The sequence below is a fragment of the Cyprinodon tularosa genome, unplaced genomic scaffold (assembly GCF_016077235.1).
Source record: "Cyprinodon tularosa strain WSP-4 unplaced genomic scaffold, ASM1607723v1 ctg623, whole genome shotgun sequence".
NCBI classification, from domain to species: Eukaryota; Metazoa; Chordata; class Actinopteri; order Cyprinodontiformes; family Cyprinodontidae; genus Cyprinodon; species Cyprinodon tularosa.
This window is the reverse complement of record NW_024039367.1, coordinates 659,876-682,544: the sequence shown is the minus strand read 5'-3', so window position 1 is coordinate 682,544 and position 22,669 is coordinate 659,876. Positions and strand designations below refer to the sequence as shown.

The 22,669-nt window shown below is 37.5% G+C and overlaps 1 protein-coding gene across 3 annotated transcripts in view; it reads left to right on the top strand.

The window, feature by feature from the left end:
- Positions 1-22,669, top strand: part of LOC119798433 (RNA-binding Raly-like protein) — a 186,099-nt gene that overhangs the window by 72,670 nt on the left and 90,760 nt on the right. For all 3 annotated transcript variants that reach the window (XM_038307913.1, XM_038307914.1, XM_038307915.1), the window contains one exon: positions 14,814-15,087. In XM_038307913.1, coding sequence (XP_038163841.1) covers positions 14,832-15,087 — 256 coding nt within the window. In that variant the 5' untranslated portion in view covers positions 14,814-14,831. The remainder of the gene's footprint in view (positions 1-14,813; positions 15,088-22,669) is intronic.

Genomic DNA, 22,669 nt, shown 5'->3' with positions numbered 1-22,669 from the left:
ATGTCAGAGTACTATGACTGAATCTAGGTGTGTGTTTTTTTTTATGCTTCTATTTTAAGGTGCTTTGAGCAATAAAAATACACCATAAAAGTATGGAATCTGATTAAAAAAAAAACATTTTTGTTCAGAATTGTAATGCAAATAAGATAGAATCTTCAAAAAACAGAATACCAGATAACAGAATACAATACAATACACAAGATCATTTATTGTCTCACATTGGGAAAAATCGTTTGTCTCAATGACAAGGAAGATAGGGAAAGGAAAGCATACAGGCACAGACAGAAAAAATCACAAAATTATCACAAAAAGACTGTACAGCAAGGAAAATAAAATATTTGTGCTACAATATAAAATTGCATTCTTAGATCTCCTCAGTCCTGTCTTTCCCTGTTGGTACTTCTCTTTTTTTGGTTGTTTTCCTTGCATCTATGATTCCTTTCATTTGTCCTTTGGTCTCTCCATCTTTTACCTCTGTGGAATTCCTTGCATTCTCTTTCTATCATTCCTTATGAGACTATTGCTTTTTTCCTTTCTTCTTTACAGCCTTCTGTCTAAATCTTGGTTCCAATTCTTTCTTTCCTTTTCCCCAGGTCCTTTCTTTGTGTTCAACGACCTTCTTTGTGTCATCTCTTCCTTGGTTCCTGTTCTTATATCTTCATCCTTGTCACTTACGTACTATCATGTCTTCCTACCTTGTGTCTTCTTGCTTTCCCTTCTTGCTTTCCTTCCTTTTCCTTATTCTATTATTTTTTCTTGGTTCATGCCTTTTTTTGATGTCCTTTCTTATTCAATGCCTGCAATTATTTTAAGGTAATGTTTTTCTTTTTTTATCGTTATATCCTAAAGTATGTTCTGGACATGATGGAGGTCAATGAACCCTCATTAGTGGTGTTTTAACGTTCCATGGGGCATTGCTCTGGAATTTGAATAGTCTGATTTTAAACTTTGCCAACAGTGCTTGCTCCGCATGAAAGGAAGAAAGCTGTTTATCCTCACTGTTGGAGAAAAGCCGCCATGACACAAGGCGAATAAGTTTCTTGTTCTTCTTTTTGTTTGATTTTACTGGTAGTTCATTTTCATCTAATGCTGCATGTAATAGAGAAAATATAAGGAGACTTTTCCTGGAAAAAGGATTTACTAGCTATTGTCATAATCATAAAAAATGGACTGAAGGATTTCAGTTGATAAAAGCAGAGTGTAAAGCCAGCTTCTGATGCAGTGTTGTTTTCTTGACAACCATCTTAGATTTATTCTTAGTTTATTATTAGATTTAGTCACATTTTAGTCATTACTATATGTGATAGTTTTAGTCGGTTTTAGTCGCCAAAATCTCAAATCGTTATTAGTCTAGTTTTAGTCAATTTTATGTTGCAATTCTCTACACTCTACAATTTCAAATAACAACCAGGTTTATTACCAGACTCACAGCTCTAGCCTAGATATTACAATAGCTGGGTATAGAAAGCTGCTGTGCAGTTCATCATTGCTGTTGGGCAGAAAACTGATTTATAGAATTCAAATACAACTTTTAATTAATTAACGCCCTACTTTATACAAAGGTGTCTCACAAAAGTTATGAAAAAAGCAGATCTAGTTCAACTCGTCATATTTGTTAAAACAGCAGACAGACAAGCTAACACCCCATTACAATAAAGGAATGGTTTTAGACATACAAGGTTTCCATACCCTGTATTCCTGATCTACTATGATTTATGCATTATACACAGATGAATAAAATCTTCATTACTCCAAAAATGCAAAGAACAAAAACATTCTTTCTACTTTGGCAATGTTGGCTTTATTTGGCTTGTAATACATGACCTAAATTTCAAGGCTGATACTGTTTAGTAGATTACAGCGCAATGATGCTGTCATGATTTAGCAGGTTACTAGCCCAAAATGCAGAAACTCCACAGACTCTGAGGCAGGATTAAAGTCCAATGTTTATTTGGATCAGATAAGGGTTCTGCCCTGGAAGGCAGAGGAGAAAGAGTACAGGTTAAACTCAGGGACAGATAAACAAACTGAAACTCACAGGTTAGCAGACTCAGACAGGCAGGATTAAACAGGCAATAGGCTCTGGTTTGCTTCCATGACAAGGACAATGACCACATGGCAGAGCATGGGAGAACATGGCAAGGCATGGAAACACATGGCAACGATCCGGCTCAGAGTGAAGCTATCAAACAGTTTATATAGGGAGAGGTTAATCAGCAGAGCTGATAGGAATCAGCTGAGCGCAGAGAACCAGCTCCCAGGAGAGGATCCATGGCGCCCTCTGGTGGGCAAACCTCTGGATCTCAACAGATGCACTTTTTTTTTTTTTTTTTATAATGCAATGATGCATTTTAAATGTCTGACCGACCACCTGCTAACATTTTTATTTAGTGTCGTCCTGTCAACGAAAACTCACAGCCATGAGTCGTCATGTTTTCTTCATCAAAGATCCATATTTAGCTCTTCAGTTCTCATAATTGTCATGATAAAAAGGAGCATCAACAAAATTATTTCATCATTGTCATCGTTGCAGAAAGCAACACTGATCTGGTGTGATGCACAGAAAGTTCTTTCTAAAGTGTTAATATCTAATAACAAATGAAAGGTACTGTGTTTCACTCATAGCAAACTGCATTTTTTTTTATTCTGGTAGGTTTTCTAACATGTTCAAATAATTATATTTTTCATGGTCTCATTATGTTTCACACAAATCTAGTGGTGGTTTCTCATGGATTACTAGGGAGGACAGATCTCATTAGTACATTTAGCTCCTGAAATAATAATTATGTTGCTCATTAATCAGCTTTTAAGCCAGCTCTTGGACGTCAGCCTCTATGAGAAATCCCCGTTTAGGCTTGATCCTTGTTGCAGTTTAAGCAAACAGCGAGAAAGTAGGGCCCTAATTGGATAACATGCAAAAATACATCACTTCCAGTCAGGCTAAAACTCTGATGGGGTCTATTGAGTAGGCGCAGGTTGGGGACGGGTCGGGGAGCTGGCTGATTTATGCTGATTGGCCAAACATACTAAAAGAGTTTTGACTGACAGTAGGCAGACAGATGGAAGGTTTTCCTCATCAGACTGAAACGAGAGAGGAAAAAGAATAATTCAGTCAGAACAGTCGTCATGTGATGAACTCTTGCTGTGGTTTTACTGGACTTTCTTATTTCAGAGCACTGCCATTGCCACAGTATTTCTTAATTGGTTGTTTTTAGTAAACATTTGTTACCTAAAAGTTGAAATGTACATGTATAGTGTAGTCCTTTCATACAAACTACAAGCTGGTTCAGTCCCATAAGATGGACTTTTTGTAATGATCAGGTAGGTTTTACTAGCCCAGATGCAGAACTCACAGACACACAGGCAGGATAAAGTCCAATAGTTTATTGCTTTCTGGCAGGATTCTTCCTGGAGAAGCAGAGAAGACAAGGCAGGTTAGGTTCAGGTTTACAGGTTTACAGGTTCAGGCAGGCAGGGTGGCTCAGGCTTGCTAACCACGACCAAAGTCAGTTCAGTTCAACAATCCGGCTCAGAGTGGAGCTCTCACCCAGCTTATATAGGGAGAGCTTAATAATGAGCTGATGGGGATCAGCTGTGAGCGCTGAGCACCAGCTCCCAGGAAAGGATCCACAGCGCCCTCTGGTGGGCAAGCCTCTGGATCCCAACAGATAAACAGAAGCCCACAACAAGGGATCCACGTCGCCCTCTGGAGGGCAAACCCCTGGATCCCAACAGTAACAGAAGCCCACTGAAAGGGATCCACATCGCCCTCTGGAGGGCAAACCCCTGGATCCCAACAGTAACAGAAGCCCACTGAAAGGGATCCACGTCGCCCTCTGGAGGGCAAACCCCTGGATCCCAACAGTAACAGAAGCCCTCTGAAAGGGATCCACGTCGCCCTCTGGAGGGCAAACCCCTGGATCCCAACAGTAACAGAAGCCCACTGAAAGGGATCCACATCGCCCTCTGGAGGGCAAACCCCTGGATCCCAACAGTAACAGAAGCCCACTGAAAGGGATCCACATCGCCCTCTGGAGGGCAAACCCCTGGATCCCAACAGTAACAGAAGCCCACTGAAAGGGATCCACATCACCCTCTGGAGGGCAAACCCCTGGATCCCAACAGTAACAGAAGCCCACTGAAAGGGATCCACATCACCCTCTGGAGGGCAAACCCCTGGATCCCAACAGTAACAGAAGCCCACTGAAAGGGATCCACGTCGCCCTCTGGAGGGCAAACCCCTGGATCCCAACAGTAACAGAAGCCCACTGAAAGGGATCCACGTCGCCCTCTGGAGGGCAAACCCCTGGATCCCAACAGTAACAGAAGCCCACTGAAAGGGATCCACATCACCCTCTGGAGGGCAAACCCCTGGATCCCAACAGTAACAGAAGCCCACTGAAAGGGATCCACGTCGCCCTCTGGAGGGCAAACCCCTGGATCCCAACAGTAACAGAAGCCCACTGAAAGGGATCCACGTCGCCCTCTGGAGGGCAAACCCCTGGATCCCAACAGTAACAGAAGCCCACTGAAAGGGATCCACATCACCCTCTGGAGGGCAAACCTCTGGATCCCAACACTTTTAGTATGTACAGTGACACTGGATAATTTCAAATATGTTAAAAATGTTCACTTACACTCTCCTGTAACTGAATTTATATTAAGGAGTCAAATATTGACATCTAACCGGAGATGGACACAACAAACTGATATGGATCCCATTTAGATTTAGAGTTATACAGATTTATTTGTCATTTTGTTTAAAGAAGTGTAAAGCATATTTCATATTCTTTTAAAGTGCGGCCTTAAAAAATTGTAATATATATATATATATATATATATATATATATATATATATATATATATATATATATATAAACAGTAATATAGAAATATGACTGTAAATGTACAGTTCTTACATTTTCATTTTTTTTGTATAATGATAACATATAATAAAATACAATACAATAACCCATTTTACAAAACATTCAGCAGTCTAACGGCAGTGGGGAAAAAACTGTTCTGGAATCTGCTGGACCTGCATCGGATGCCTCGAAGCCTCTTCTCAGAGGGCAGCAGGGAGAACAGTCCATGGTGGGGGTGTGAGGGGTCATTTATGATGTTACGGGCTCGGGACACACAGCGTTGGGATGAAATGATTAAAGCTTATTAGATTAAAGCTTATCTAGCAACCACTGTAAAATGTACTACTGAAGCTGACAAATGCTTTTTGAAATTGGCTCCAGTCTGTGTAGTCATCAGTGTTGGAAGTCTTAATAAAGGTAACTATTTACTTTTTCCAAAAAGTATGTGAGTTGGACGATCAAAGGAAGTTACTAGAAAAGTACTCAGAGCACAGACTTTCGCCAAGCTGCAAATTTCACCCCCAAAATTCAACCTGCTAGAACATTATCAAATTTAAATGAATTGTTCCTTGGTATGAGGGACACCTCAGGTCTAGAATTTCTATAAAATCTGTTCATACGCATTTAGTTGAACCTGCTAACGACTAACAACCTTTTCTCTTCTTGTGTTTTTGTCTTCAGTAAAATACCTCTGGACTTTTTGAGTTTGATGCTGAGGATGTCAATTCTTACTGCTGTCACCCTCTGGTTTAGTGTGGAACTGCTTCTTCCACCAAATATCTCACAATGTTAAAGGATATTTCAAATAGTCTGGTGTCCAGATTATGTTCTGGATCAACACCAAAATGTAGTGGATGGTTCCTTGGCATTAGGGGCAACTGACGTAAAAACATAACCACCTTGGCGGAGGTAATTACTTGTCAAAGTAAAAATGCAGTTACTTTTTCTAAGCAAAAGTCTATATGGATGTAATACTGTCCTGTCAGTAGATTTTTGAACTGAACTAGAAGTTATCAAACATAAAAAATGTTCTTTTAAAACTCATAAACAAAAATAATCAAATTAATGGGCTACTTAGCGGAAAACATTGTTTGTTTGTCTGCCTGGCTGTGTGTTTCCTGGACGGGGCCGCCTTTTACAGCTGCTTTTTGTAACTCTGCTTCTGTCTTCTTGAACCCCAGTCGGCCTCAGCAGATGGCCGCTCACACTGAGCCTGGTGCTGCTGGAGGTTTCTTCCTGTTAAAAGGGAGTTTTTCCTCTCCACTGTCGCTACAAGCATGCTTAGTTTGTCGGATTGCATCCGAGTTAATGAGTCAATGCAATCAACTGGTTTTCCTTAGATAGAAAACTTTGAATCAATTTGACTGGATGATCTGGTTGAACTGTAAAGTGTCTTGAGATGACATGTGTTGTGAATAGGCACTATATAAATAAACTGAATTGAATTGAAATTGAATTGAGTTAATCCAAAGCATTTCAGTGTTTGTGGTGGGTCAAGTAAGTCAAGAAACTCAAGGGTAGAGTTTATTATAATTGATGTTTCTGGTAAAATAACAAAGAAATTACATGTTTTAATTTCTTAATATTTATGAAAATCAACAGGCTACAACTGGCCATAGAATAGGAATAACTGGTAAAACACTGGTAGTCATTAGTTTGAGTCTCTTGTAAGAAAGTCCCAATTGCCATTCTGGGATAGATATGAGCGGGTCAGATATTGACAACTTATTATCTGCCGTGAAGCCTACTTAGAAAACTGAAATTAGTATTTTTAATTTATTAAATAGTCAAGATGTAAAAACTTTTTTCAATCCATTACCACAGCTATTAAGACATTTCCATCCTAAAGATATACAATTTTTTGTCTTACCTTCAAAATGAGCTATTTTTTAAACTTATTTCTTTGAATAGCATTAATGATAAAAGAAGAAAATAGATGTTATAAAAAAGATCCATCCTGAAAGTAAAATAAGCTTGCAATAGTTTCTTGGTCCTTACACGTATATTCTGTTCTGTCATACCTAAATGCTTCAGATCATCAAATAAATCAAAACCTTGCTTGGCAACCACTCCTAAAAAAGTTAATCACTGTTCCTTGCTTTCTCTATTTGTGTGTAACCTCTGTCTCTTGGGTTATCTGGATGCTGAAATGTCTTTGCTGATCAGACAAACCTTTAAGAAAAAAGCATAAAAACAGAAGAGTCATATTTGGCTGCAAATATTTTTCCCCCATCTCAGATTCAGCTCATTGGTTACACTATTTAATGTAATATCTTTTTTGTATCAGCTCAAGAGGAATGTCTAAGAAGATACCCTAATGGCATTTTCAATTTATGAAAAAGTACATTTAATGTCTTCTATAACTAATATCATCTTTATTGGCTTTTGTTCTACTGAAAAAACCAAAAGATAAAACCCTCAGTAATGATTTGTGATAGCCAGAAAATGCTGAGGTAGTATCACTGGGCCATCAAGGGTAATTTCTCTCACATTTACTAAACTTCAAACACCTTTTTACTGAGAAAATTCGAGTCATTCCTCCTCCTTTTTAGAGACCCACGTTTAGCCATTTCGAAATTTTGAATTGAATTCCAGCCCAGCAGCATGCACCTCTACTCATAAAGCCGAAGGCAATGGGTGATTGAAGATGTGGAGAAAATTAGTTTTATGTCTCTCCGTCTTGTAGACTATTACCATTTTTCAGGATGTGGGTTGATATGTGAAATGTCTAGCTTGACAGGAAGATCATTTAGATTTTCAATTTTTCTCCTAATGAATTTAATTTCTACATTTATTATTTTAACTCAGAATAAAGCATAGTGCGGTGATTGCAGTTTATCTTCGTAGAGAGCAGTCATTCTTTGTCATAATCCACAAACGGGCAAAAATAAATAACACACTGCTTCGCTGAGATGCTTTGGAGCCCATCATACAAATAGAGACATTGATTTACAAATAGAGGGTAGCTTTTTCACAGTTGTTCTCATTGCTCTTGCTGCAGACATGCAGACAGACAAGATATTAATGGACAGAACCCACAAGGCAATTATTTCAGCCCTGCACTACATGGCAGCGAGACCAATGAAAAAGGTGTATCAGGTTACCTTTCTGTGTTCTGAGTCAGTAAGCAGCATCTCCAGCTGTCTTTCGCCAGTCAAGCTGCCTTGGCAACAATCAGAGCAGAGTGGCTGAGGCACACTGAGGAGAAATGTACAGCAGTGGAGATTACAACAGGAATCAATTCAGTAAGCTCGCTCCATGCGGTATAAATCATGTTGGCCAGGTGCATCTTTAAAGGGCCTCAAAGACACATTTATTTATGTGTAGGCTATAGCATATGCAGTTAGAGGAAATTAGAAAAAAAAATAATAAAAAAGCATAAGCCAAAATAAAATATACTGTGGAAAACTTAGTAGGCACTATAAATTTGTAGCTAATAAAAGTTGTTATGATCTGTGTATTGTTTCAAGATGAAAAGTAGCTGGCCTTACATTTGACTCTAGAATAGACTGACATACAAAGTAGTGTTGTAGTAGTAGTAGTGTAGTAGTGTGGTAATGGCTGACACCATGACTACTAGACACCCAGCTATGAGGCTACAAAACAACCCTATATCATTACCCTTCACCGCTGTGTTTTACAGTTTGTATGAGGTGTTTGTTGAGATATATTGTTAAACATAAACCTGGATGTAGTGGCCTAATTTGGTTGCAAAGGAGAGCAATTTCAGATACATTGTTATTATGTTAATGTTATGTCATTTTAAAAAGTTCTGTTCATCTAACCAGGGTAAAAGTCTTTAAGTTCACAAAATCTGACCCATTGAAAAGAGACAGATGTTGTTTGGATCATTAAGCCAAACTGTAGGTGTTTGACAGATAGTGCTATATTTGACTGCACACACATTTTTATACACTTAGGTGTTCATGGTCCATTAACTACAAGGTGACTGAAACATCACCCATCCAAACTTAACAATGATAACAATGGGAATCTTAACACTGAAAATCTGCACATACAGACTTATATCTGCATTTAGATTCACATCAGTCACTAGAACACAAACTGTCAGTTATAACTCTGGAGGATAAACAATACAAAATAAAAACTTTTAGCACATCAGGAAATCACTTTAAGCATGTGGTTACGCACACTGAACGTTTTCATAAGTCGTCCAATAAAACCGCATCCAACACAGAGACTCAGAAACGTTGACATTCCAAATGTGACTGCAGTTTTTGAATAACCCTCTAGTAGTTTCTCCAAAAACAACACCTATTGGTGAATTTCAATTCCAACAACACTGTCAATCTCATAGACAAAACACACAAACTAAAGCTGGCTGTATTTTGTTACCGGGTCTGGTGTAGCTCAGACTCCGATATCCAAGAATCCAAGCAACAGCTACGTAAAAGCATCATGTAGCACAGAACAAACAGCAGCTTGGGGCAAGATTCAGAGGTACAACTGCACCTCAGTTGCAAAGGACTAACCTTTGTAATGATGTTCAGATTTTCAAAAAAGAAGGCAGATGATCTAAAAACAGGAAGGGGGGAGCCATGTTTGTCACATGGACCTCCGTGTGATCAGAAAATGCGGCCTTGGCAAGCCCAATCCAAGGCCTATGAATAAATGTCTTACCAGAGCAAAAATGGAGGAAGTTACACAGTTCAGTCTGGGAGACTGGGTCAAAATTATACCAAATAATTTTCAGAAGCTTTGGTATTAATACCTAAGCATTTAGCTCATGTGATATACTTTAAAGGGGAGTTTATCCATATGAAAAAGGCTTATGTGTAAACCTCAAAATTTGAGGAAATTAGAAAGGATTTCTTTTTGTATTTGAGTACTAGAAATCCAAAATGACCTAAAAAAAAATAAATCTGGAAAAAAGCATTATTTGTCTTTTTATATGGTGTGCAAAAAATGTTTAATTTTAACATTTTATTATCTAAAGGTCAAAGTGTGTAATACTTAATGTCATTTAAAATATGACATTGCATTTTGAAAAACCTAAACAACCTTTCCTGCATAAACATCCTAGAATAAAAGCTAAACTAAAGATCTGTCTATTTGGGGCTCTTTTTCCACAAATTAGGAAAGCTTCTGTTAGTTTCAAACAGGAGAATCGCTTTAAAGAAAGTTAATAGAGATGCACAATTCTGGGATATAGTTGGGGTTTCTTCTAGAATGCATTTAATAGAGTTTTTTGGAATTGTTCTTCTGCAATGAATCTCCCAATTTTCTCAATGTGGTGCAATCATGTCAGAGGAGGAGAAGTTTAATAAAGGTTGTAAATTTAGTTTAGAAAAAAGCAAGATCAGATGGAGAACCATGGATGGAATACTTTAGTGTCCTTCCCATAAGAAAACAAAAGAGAGGCTCACATGAGGTACTAAGCTGTAAAATACTCCAGTGACCAGTACCCTCTCCTGATTTATCCTATAACAGAAGCAATCTAATGCTTCTCCTCTGATTTGTCATGTTCCCTGTGACCTACCTGTGAACATTAATTTGAAGATGGTGTCAGACTGCCATTTTGAACCACCATGGGATGATGGGGGAGCATGTACTGTATGTCGCTACACCTGCAAGCACATAAATTTTTGACGTCAGCTGCAGATAAGCATCAAGGCCATTTGATAGACTGGAAGCAGCACTGGTTCCCTCCACAGATGCCTACCCACACAGAGAAACGACAAACTGGAGCAGCATTTTAAACATGAATCATCATTCAGGCATATTGTTGTGCAGAAAAACATCTGCAGCAACCAGTTATCTAGTGATGCGTTGTTTTCATACATGTAAAGAAAAAAAATGTAAAGAAATTAAAGTTATACAGTTTGAAGGCATTTTCTTTGGATGGGTTGGTTGGAAGCCTAATGAGGCAGGTAAAGCTGTACTAAGGGGTTGCTCATTGTTTACATATGATCGTAGCAATGCATATCAGGGTTTGATTTCTAATCTGGATTTTCATTTATTAAGACATTAACACTATCCAAACCAATCTGGCCCTATAGTGATGAATACTTGCTTGCCAAGCCTTATACAGTAACTAGTTGTCTAACCTTTGGTAACAACAGCTTATATCTATTATCTATTTACCATAATTGCTTTGCTTTGATGACAGGAATTTTGCCTCTTTAGTAAGAACTGGTTCTCTTGTCTTAGCCCACTAAAAAGGTCAGTTCTTTCAGCTTCCAAGCAGTTCTTCAAGTTCCATTGTCTCTAAAGTTTAAGCATAATAAGATAGAATTATGATGCAGATGTATCAGTACGTTTATGTGTTGAATTTTCTTTTAACTTCAATTAGTGGCAATATAAAGAACCATAAATGTGTGAATCTATTGTTCCATTCCCTTTTAGTAATAATTAGCAATTCAACTTAAACTTTAAACAGAAATATGCCATGTTTAAGGGTATCTCACTGCATCTTTGTTTGGGTTAAATCCAGGGTTTTCCTAAGCCTCTACAAAATATTTATTTTGAATTCATAAATTCAGAATTTGACTGGTTTACTTTGCTGGAATTTGTTCTTAAGCTTAAAGTCATTAAGCTCTTTCAGTTTTTCTAGCAGAGAGCAGAATTAATTCTTCAAGATCTCCAGCATCTATCATGATGCTTAAATACTTTTAAGTGTTTCTGTACTTGTGCAGCAAACTAAAGTTAATTTGTGCTAAAGTCCATTTGTACAATGGTTTACTGTGGTTTACTGGAGTCCAAGCCTTGCCCATGGCTCATTGTTGTCAAAGGCTTTGTGCTTTTAATGTGCAATTTTGAATTCCTTAAATTAGACTGACCAATTTTAGATAAAGTAGCATACTTCCTGTTATCATTCGGACATTAAGAAGGTGATATGATGATTTGCAGGTGTGAGAGCAATCAGACCATATGGTAAATTTGCTGATAAAATCATACACGTCTTTCCAAAAAATGCTGTTAATCGCAGCTACAATTTAGTTTTTTATAAAAGGGGTAATTACTTTCGCACAATGGGGCCAGGTTTGTTTTGACATTGTTTTCTCCTTTATTAAATATAATCAAAATTGGCAGAGAGGATTTGGCAAGGTGTTCATGGGCGCAAGCCAGGAACTCAACTCTGCTAATCAACCCGCAAGTGCATTCTCCATATATTTGTGGCACCATGTCAGCATTTTTTGTTTTGTTTTTTGTTTTTAAGATTATATGACATAACAACAGTTAAAAGGCTGATGTTCAGCTTAAATATATCACAGGTGTGGGGTGTGGACCACCTCTTAGATGGTCTTTCTTGTTGAATGCACGTAGAAAGTATATTTCCCTTCTGTAGTACCAAAGCAATCTAATATTAGGATGTCCATCAAAATAAAAATGTATGCACCTCTTAGGGAAAAATGTATTTGTTTAATCTTTCCAGGTTATGTAAACCAACAACCATTTTACCATAAAGACTGTGTGCAATAATGGAAGAAAGACAGCGAGTATGAGAAATGTGTGTCTGTGTGTGAGCATGATATTCCAACATCAGTGTTTCCTTGGTAACTAATCCTATTTACTGAGGATTGGATCCATTATTTTGGTTCTCAGTCTCAACGGTGAGTAGTTGTTATCACCCTGTGTCAGGGACAGAGACTCATAGCAGGTAAATATTGAATATCTGGTGTTTTCCCAACACCACTTCTCAGTAATTAATTCACTAAAGGTAATCTATTTAGGGAACACAGACTGCCATGAAAACCTGGATTTAACACAGAATGTCTTGTGTCCATTTACCTTTTTGTTTGATAGTTGGCAAAGATACTACACTAAGGTTGCATCTTTTCCATGGATTGAAATAGTTGTTTTCTGATCTTTCAACTCCTCCACTCTTATAAAAGACAACATTTATGCTGTAAATAAACTAAAGAAAAATCAAAAGAATTGCTACAGACTGGCACAAAAGCTGAAGATGATGTTTGCCGCAGACCTGACACATACAGACAGGCTGAATAAAACCGCTCCACAAATTACAACCTCCTCATTTCGCACTCAATGAAAGGACACAACAAAAAATGTATTGAAACGGGAAATCTTTCGAACTGGCGGCTGCTGTGTTTGGTTTCTCACAAAGCAAAGATATCTGCCATGACATTCACATATTGTTGCTCGATCTTGTGTTATGCTCAGTCACTCAGTAAGAATATTTCAACATTGCAAAAATGCTGTTGCATGGGTAAACAGTTGACTGCTCGATGACCTCGTGTGTCACTTTACATTATTTACAGAAACTAAAGTGGATCTTTAACAACAGCCTGTTTCAGCAAGAGTGCATCTAACTTAATTTAGATTCAGGCAAAATACTCACCATGTGTCATGAAGTCACAGGCTGTTTTATGCTACACAGATGAAATTTAAAGAATCATTAGAATAGAGTCTGGAGGCATAGCTATAGCCTAGATTATTAATTAACATTTCTCAACAACTGTTGCTTCCTCTCTAAAGGTTGTGGACAAGTGACAGAAAGTACATTCTTATGATGGAGACTGGGTTAGCCTAGGATGCTTTTTATTTTTTATGCTCATTTTGTATGCTGTCCTTTAACAGGTAAAGTTAAATGTTGTTTTTAAAGGTTTTTCAGCAGGAAAACTCTAGAATTTGAAAATTTTTCCAGGTTTCACTAAATAAAAAAAAGAATATCAAAAAAGCTTTTCTTTAGTGTTTCATTTCCTATTTGATGGTTCAAAAGATTCATCCATCCATCCATCCATCCATCCATCCATCCATCCATCCATCCATCCCTCCATCCCTGGTTCTGCTGGAGGTTTCCTCCTGTTAAGAAGGAGTTTTTCTCTCCACCGTCGCTACAAGCATGCTTACTGTGAGGGATTGCCTTCGTGCCAATGAGTCGATGCAATTAGCTGGTTTTCCTTAGATAGAAAACTTTGAACCAAACTGACTGTATGATCTGGTTGAATTATCTCTGTAAAGTGCCTTGAAATTACATGTTGTTGTGATTAACTGAATTGAAATTGAATTGAATCCCTCCATCTGCAGTCCATTTTTTTTTTTGGAGATTCCATCGTTCAGTAGACATATTTGGAATATTAAGAAGAAGAATTGTGACCATAAACTTTAAATTGGGACTTTATGAAATTATAAGATTGAATCAGGTTCCAACCATTTTTTAAAGACCCTAACCTCCTCATGATAGTAGTGTAAGGTTAACTCTTTGGTTTATCCAGCCTGCCACAGTTCTGGTTATTGTTCTAACTAATAATGTAAACATTCCAACTAGTAATTTGTTCAACCTTTTTCCTGATTGACAAAGTTCCTTACATTTGTTTCTCTAAATCATCACTGCAATTTATTTTGTGTTTCCTACACTGGACAGAACTAGGTGTGTGTTTCATTTAACAGAAATACATTAGCTTTAGTGAAGATATGTTTTCTTCTTAACTTATTTAATATTAAACGTTAAAAGTCCAAAACTTCCAATATCTCTTGTGTCTGCAGAAACCACTTTTTAACATAAAGTTGGGAATTTCCACCAATTTTTTAATCTGCCACTTTAACACTGGTGAATTTGTTGCTGTTCCAGGATTTAACATTGAATTTCTAGAATGAGTCTAAATTTTATTAAAAAACCTACATGTGTGTGTTTCCCCTAGGAACTTAAAAACAGATAACACTTTTAGCAGGTTTTACCACACCGAAGTTTGACAAGTCTAAAAGAGTCAATTTGTGCAACTGCCATTAAAAATACCCTGAAAAAGCAATGGTTTGATTGAATAATAATAAATAATAATAAACATTTTATTACTACTAAATTCATTTGGCACATACTTGGCCATTTTATTCTAAGATTTATGCCTTGTTCTGTTCTGAATTAAATCCTTTGGCGTATTTTTCTCAGGAGCAGAATAAGCCGGAGCTGTCCTGTCCAGCCACTAAAGTTCTTCCCTTCCGTTCCTTCCTTACTCTGTGTCCCAGGAGGGCAACCGGAGGAGAATGACTGGTAAAACCCAGACCAGCAACGTGACCAATAAGAATGATCCACGTTCCCTCAACTCCAGAGTTTTCATCGGGAACCTCAACACAGCCATCGTTAAGAAGACCGACATAGAGGTCATCTTCGCCAAGTACGGCAAGATAGTGGGTTGCTCTGTGCATAAAGGTTATGCATTTGTACAGTACTTGAATGAAAGGAACGCCCGGGCAGCTGTTGCAGGAGAAAACGCTCGCATCATTGCAGGACAACCTCTAGGTGAGTTATCTTCATTTCTAACTCTTGCATTGCAGTATTAAGTTGGAACTTATGAATGAGTGGAAGGATACAGCCATTTCTGCACTTTCCCCTTGAAAGAGAAAAAAACTTCAACCATGCCAGGAACAGGACTGTCTCCTTAGGGAGCACAGAATGCCTTAGGCTTTTTTCAGACTTTCAGTTTGAACATCGCTCCTCTCTGAAGTACTGAACTGCCGAACTGTCTGTGTTTGTTGTCAAGCTGTTTTGGAGAAAACTGCTCTCTGAAAGTGTAAATGATCCACTCGTGGGACTTGATTTTACCATTTACCAAGCACCAACATGCTAACAGCACGTCAAAGCTCTCATACCAAACAATTTAGAGCACAACATGATATGTTAAGTGGTCTGGGACATTGCTGCAGTTTGCTTTTCAAGCATTTCCTTTTCTTTTGCAGACAGACATTGCAGTTGATCATTTCAGTGGATCATTTTGAAATTGGTTTGCTTGATTTTCTAATGTAGATTATTTGTTCTTGGTCTTGTTTGATAATGTAGATTATATGATTTAAAAGAGTTAAAGAAAATGTGCGTAGGACTAACCAATCGTGGTTGTTCCGGTGTGTTCAGATTTCCACCTCAGAGGTTGACAGGTTTTTTTTTTTTTGGTTTTTTTTGCTGTGAAATTAATCAAAAAAACAGCCAAACATATTGTTTGACTTCACTGATTTCTAGAAACAGACCTCCACATACTGTTCTTAACCCTTGGTAGGTGATCTATTTCCATAAATTACTGCATTGGTTTAATTCAGAGTTCATGGTGGCTGTTAGACTTTTTCCTTCCACTCCCGCAAAGTTTGTTGTCTGTTGGTATGCTTGAATGTACCTATCTGTTAACAGCCATTCTTTTGCTTTTATCCCTTAAAATTTAAATTCTGGCTCATATTGGGGTTTTCAAAGCAATGAACAATAAAAATAAGATTAAAGAAAATGCCTTGACGAATGTGATAACATTTGTAATGATTTTATAGTCATTACAAATATTATGATTTAATCTTTTGAATAAAAAGGCAGAAATAATTTCACTTTCAGTTACTATCTCATTTTAAATTAAGCTTTATTTAACCTTATCTGACTTCATAAACACTGACTTTAATATTGGGATCCTTTTAACAAAAGTAAACATTAGACCAGGCAGCATACTGCATAAAGTTCGAAAGGGTATAGTTGGGGAATATAAGGGCAGGTATACACTGCGATATTTCTTTTGTTGCTCAAGCCTCAATTTAAATTTTGAGGATCAATCGCAGAGTTTAAAAGTTTCCAGCTTGTGATGCATGTCCTCACAGTGTATGAAGCAACGCTCAGATTGGACTTGAGTACTCACACTGTACATACTTAAAGACAGGTTGGGGTTTTAAACAATACCAACATGCAACGCAGTAAATAGAGGTATCTATTAACAGAAGAAGAAGAAAAAATGCCAGTTTTATTTTCAAGCATGCACAATCTGAAAATCTCAGAGGAAAGTGTTCTCAGTCTAGTTGTATCACCACTTCAACATGTAATTCACTCAAGAGCCATGAACAAAATATCAAACAGGTTTGATTTTCTTGAGGCCAACAGTTTCTTATCAGAAGCTTCACGAGGTGCCAGTCACCCCTTGTGAACCCCATGTATACCGCACGACGCACGACACATCATTTGGCCAAGAGTCGAGCCGATCCCCAAACTGGTCTAACAACTGGAAAATCTTGTCAAAAACCACTAAAACTCTCACAGTGTATGCCGGGTTTAAGGGAATCAGTGATGGACACACTGGGGCAGACAAAACACAGTTGTAAGTTTAAAATTTCACTTACCTGGCATGTAAGTACCTTTTTATGACTGTGGCTAATAGGCAAATAAATCTGAAGTTCTGCCTGATAAAAAGTATTATTCATATCATACAATGGGCAAATTAAAAGGGGCTGTTGAATGAATATTCTGGTGAAGATTCTCAGTCATCAAGGTCCTAGTCATTCCAAAAAGGTTAAAAAACAATCCACTGGTCTTTGTTTGAAGAGGTTTGAAGAGGTAAAGCTTCCCTTCCAGGAAAATTTTTCAATTCAATAATGGAGAATCGTTCAATAAGAAATGTAGACCTACTGAAGAGATTTTCCATGTACCATACATTTAAATAAGCAATAGTTAAATAAAATAAAGAAATCTAAAAAAAACTCAGTTCGGAAATTCATATGCTCAGAAAATTGATGCCTTTGTAAAGCCGGGCGTACACTGTATGATTTTTTTCAATCGCTGCACGCAGCTACTGCTCACACTGTACGACGAACCCACAGAGTTTCGTCGTACAGTGTGAGTTCACAGCTTAGGATCTATGTTCGGTCCGACGCTCTGATGCGATCTACCTGCTCACAGAACATCTAAAAACCATGTCGGACTCAGCTCCGCAGTGAGATGGAGCTTCTCTTATTTGTCTATCCAGAAGACAAACAAATAGAAGGGGAATTTTAAGCTCACTAGAGTGTAAGATTAAGATATTAGGTATTCCTTAATTGTCAAGAAAACAAAAAGGTTGGGTTTTTTCAACTTTGGTCACTCATGATATGGGGCTTGGATTGGGAGTTTCGCACTCCGGAGATGTATGTGTCTCGAAAGGACAGCAGCAGCTAGTTCTGGTTAAAGTGCCCTGCTATCAGGGTAAGGAACTAATATTGTATGTGGCTAAAGAAAAAGAAGGAATCTTATGGCAAGGAGCAGACACAATGTGTTTCCCAGATTACAATCGGCAAACCTAGCAGATTTTGGATGAACAAGTAAAGTCATATCTAAAAATAAGAGGAGTGGGATGCTCCCTACATTTCTCTGCTATCCTGAAATAAAGCTGAAAATCAGCAAAGCACAGGTTTCTTGCTCCCAGTAATGCAGTAGAGTTCATTAAAAGATGTTTTCTCAAGATGAATAACTCTCACCAGACTCCAAATGTTGTCCACTGTGTTGTTTATCATATTTTTGGGGCAAGATGTGTATTGCTGAATGATAAAAAATACATATATTTAAGTTCTAATTATATAATCATATTTTTAAGGTTTATGTTTGTTGTTACTCCAGTTGTTGGTGATCATCATACTTACAGTTAAAAAGGTATGAACCATGTTTCAGGAATGTTACAATCAGAGGGTGTCATTTTACCCCCATCCAAGCAGATAGGTTACGGCTTTAGAGCATTTTGTTTTAAGCTTTATTCTTCCGAAGGTCATGTAGATATACATGTGTTTTCAATGCTCTGATTAAAGACGAAGAGATCTCTCCAGCGATTAAGTCTCCCACAGAAGAATTCCCCAAGATTAGAGAAAGATTTCTATAGAACATTTCAGGAATTAATAAGTACCTCATTGCTTGATGCTTAAAGTGATGCCTTCCATGCTGCTATACCACCTCAGTCAGTGTACTTTGCACTTTTACGTTTATTCATAAAGTGGGATAAGATGCTTTAGATCCAAGTGGCTGTCAGCTTATCTTTTGCTTAATTACTGTTACAGTAAAAATAATTCCCACAGGCAAATGTGGTTTAAACCTAAATCATTACGGACCTGACAACATTAGTTGGTTGATTAGCCAATGTCCTGCAGCTTTTCCATGCATCTATGCTCCAACACACCTGAAACAAAAGGCCAAATTACATCCTTGGTATGTCAGTAAGTTGAGCAGAGGCTTGGCCATTAACCCTTCATTTGTTTTAGGTGTATTGAAGAAGGGACGCATGGAATAGGGCGTGGGGGGGCAGTGGTGTCGGTGGTAGGATTTTGCACTGAAATCAAAGTTTTGACAGTTCAAGCTCCGGCTTTCAGTGTCGTTGTGTCCTTGAGAAAAGACACTTCACTGGCATTGCCTACTGATGGTGGTCAGAGGGCCCGGTGCCGCCAGTGTACGGCAGCCTTGCTTCTGTCAGTGAGACCCAGGTCAGTTGTGGCTACAATGTAGCTTGCCATCATCAGTGTGTGCTTGAATGGGTGAATGACTTAATGTTGTGTCAAGTCCTCTGATTTGAAAAAAGCTCTATATACTACAGGCCATTTACCATTCCTAAGCTTCAGGAAAGTGGAACTCGAGGACCGATGTTGCCTACCCCTGAATTACACCATGTATTATTCAACATATACTACGATTTCCATATTACTTTATGCTACTTAAGCAAGGCAAGGCAAGTTTGTACATAATAACGGGCATAATAGGAAAACAGAGAGAAACGTATGTTGCAATTACCTGTGCAATAATCCTGTAAATTAAGAGACTTCAGCTGTTATATATAGATATGTGGATGCACTGTATTTACCCCATGCACCTTTTCCTCCTTTTGGCTCCTTCTTTTGACTAATGAGCCAATGTGACAAGTGTATTTCTCCACTGTGAGATCAATAAAGTTTGTCTTATCTCTTATGGTATCTCTTAAGATAATAAAAGAGGGCTTATAACCTTTGATTCAATTAAATATGATTATCCATTGTTAGGGCATTACAATTTCGTCTTTGGTAATAATTTGGTTTGATGGACGACGTCTTTATATGATACACCATCTGTGTTTGTGTGATGACAAATGGTCTTATCGTAGACTTACTGAACCCTTTGCAGATGCAGAGATCCATAAGACAAGGCAACCCGCTCATGTTTGGCATCAGCTTAGAATTTCTAGCACAAAAGTTAAGAAACAGCAAAATTATTCATGGGATTAAATTTTGGGGTTAAACTTTGAGTTGAAAAATATTTTCAACCCAAAACATAATTGATGATTGAAACTGTTATTTTACATCACTTTACAATGAATTAGATTTGATCATGTAAAAATTATTTTTTGCTATCTTCATAGGGTGTTGTTGGTAAAGATTCTCAGTCATGCAGGTCATAGTCATTTCAAGTAAAAAAAAAAACAATCGACTTGACTTTTTTTCCAAGATTGAAGACGTTTTGCTTCCCGTCCAAGGAGCTTTTTCAATTTAAAATGTCAGAATTAGCGTTGAGTTTGATTCTTTATAGACTGGACCAAACAGTTCCTTCTTTTGGCTTAGAAAACATGCAAGCTGTATTTTCATAGGCTGTCATTTTAAGATACCTTGGTCATTTTAAAGAAGCTAAATGATGGTAGCTCCCTCTACACCCCCTTTCGTCCAAAAACTGCTGGAGATAAGCAGCAGACTCCTCTGACCCTGACAGACAAGCAGTAGAAGATGGATTAATTCTCTTTTAAAAAGTCCAAACTGCATCACAATAAATTATAAGATAGCAAATATATATCTTGTTTACATCAAAGTCAGTCAGGCTGCAGGACTTCATAGGTGGGAAGTACGTAAGCCCAAGTTTCCAGCATTTTTCAAGCAGTTCATTCCTCTTAACATTCTTATGCTCAGATAAAGTACAATATTCTGTGAACAGTTCAGATCCTCTTCTTTAGCAGTGATGTTTTCTCACCACCCCTTACTCGGCAGGGTGTCAGTGACGGTTCTCTGAGCAGTTTCGACATCCACCATCTTCCCTCTGATGTGTAGGCTGCAAAAATACTATTTATGCCAAGAAAAAACAGATTGTTGGTCTTAAGCAATATTATTGCTTTCTCAGACATGGAACATTTTTCAGATATCATCCAGCATGTATATAAATAATAGTATTAAGTAAAAAAAAAAAAAAAGGAAAAAATGTATTTAGTTACTGTAAGATTGGAAATATTTGTGATTTATTTTAGATTACTCTGGAAAAAAAAAAATTTGCTGTTTTCAATTCTGCATATTTTTAAAATCTCCCACACTACAAAACCATGAGGGGCACATGCCCTTGAGGTATCAGTCAATCTACAAGTTATGTTGAGGGGTCAGAAATGGGGGCGCAGGCGTCTTTAGAATCAAATCACCCCAAAATCTGAGTTGTTTTTTTAATCCTTACTTTTAATAATAATTCATTTTAAAAAATGACAACAAAATAAACTATATAAGTGTAAAAACTATGCAGTACTTTGTTTAAAAAAAACAACCACATATCTCAGTGTTTGGTTATGTCCCTTGAGCAGCAGAGAGATGACTTCATTTACTAGTATCATACAGTATATATACATATATATATGTAAACATATAAATACAGTGTATAGGTATGTATGGGTGCATTTGTGTAAAATTCTCTATTCAAAGATGGAGAAAAAAATAAAAACACGTGGCTAAACAGAAATATGAATATTAAATAAGTAACACAAGTGACCAAGCATGATTGGGCTCTTAAACTAAGTTGTTAAGCAACACTTTAAGGGAGTAAATGCAATCAGGTGTGAAATGTTTACATTTCTGCATCTGTTCTTGGTATGTTGGTATGTTTTTTTTTTTTTTTTCTGTTTAATTGTTTTTTTTAAAGCAATTCTAAATCAATATTTCAATTTACTAAATCATCATCATCATTTTAGTCAGTTTCTTGTTTCTTGTTATTTGCTTTTGAATGTACCCTTTTCTTTAATGGAAGGGTGTCTAAAATCTTCAAGGGAGAGGTGTCCAAGGGGAAGGAAAGGAGCAAGGTGTGTACAAAGTGAAATTTATCATGCCTGGCCAGGTGACTCTATGGGTGCTCAGCACCCCTAATCCTCTGATGCTAGAATCGCCCCTGGATGAGAGATAAATCCTTAATTGACAATTAAAGTCAAACTCACCTCATCCTCTCAAGCTTATCCTTCTAATAATAACATAGCAGAGATATGAATCATCTATATAATGATTTGGGTCTAGGGAGGACCTCTGCAACGGATGTGGCTTGCTTCAAAATACATTTCATTAAAGTTTTATTACTTGCAATTTGATTGCAATGCTGGTTTCAAAGGTAAGCAGTTTTCTTTCTGAAGGGACAGCTCTTATATTTTTTGATTTTCATCCCTTATTATATTTACTGAGTTCAATGCCACTGGAGGCAAAGGAAGGTGCAAAAAAACCTATGTTTTTAAAAGGCAGAAGTCACTGCATAAGCCTGCTAGGACTTGTATTGTTCCCAGGTGGTCAGATGAACTGGGTAACATGTATTTGTCCTCTCAGTGACATGCTACCACCACTGGAAATGAAACTACATGGAAAGTCAATGTGTTTGTCTGCATCAGGAAGAAAAAGCACTGATGAACCGCCTCAAATATTCTACAATAACACAGCTGGAACCACCTCCTTCCATTGGCGCTGAATGAAAAACTGAATGGTCCATTACTCCGTCAGATATGAAGAGGAGTTTATGACGTCATACCTTGGATTCAGAAAACAGCTTTTATTGCTAAATAATGCCATCTATAATGCTGCTCTGAATTACATTTTGCATCTCCATGGTGAGGATTGAAAGCACTTTGCATGAGGCAAGAAGTATGATGTAAGATGTTTTCAAAGAGCTGTGACTTTTGAGTGCCAGAAGTTTTCCCTTAGAATACAAAACTTCTAATGGCAACGCTAAGAGCCAATGAAAAAATAAATAAATAAATCAACCTTATTCGAGAGATACACCTATATTTCTCAGTAGATAGAAACTGAGACACAATCTTTAGTCTGCTTTTAGGGCTGGAGAAACACATTCACTAGATATAGCATCCTACACATTT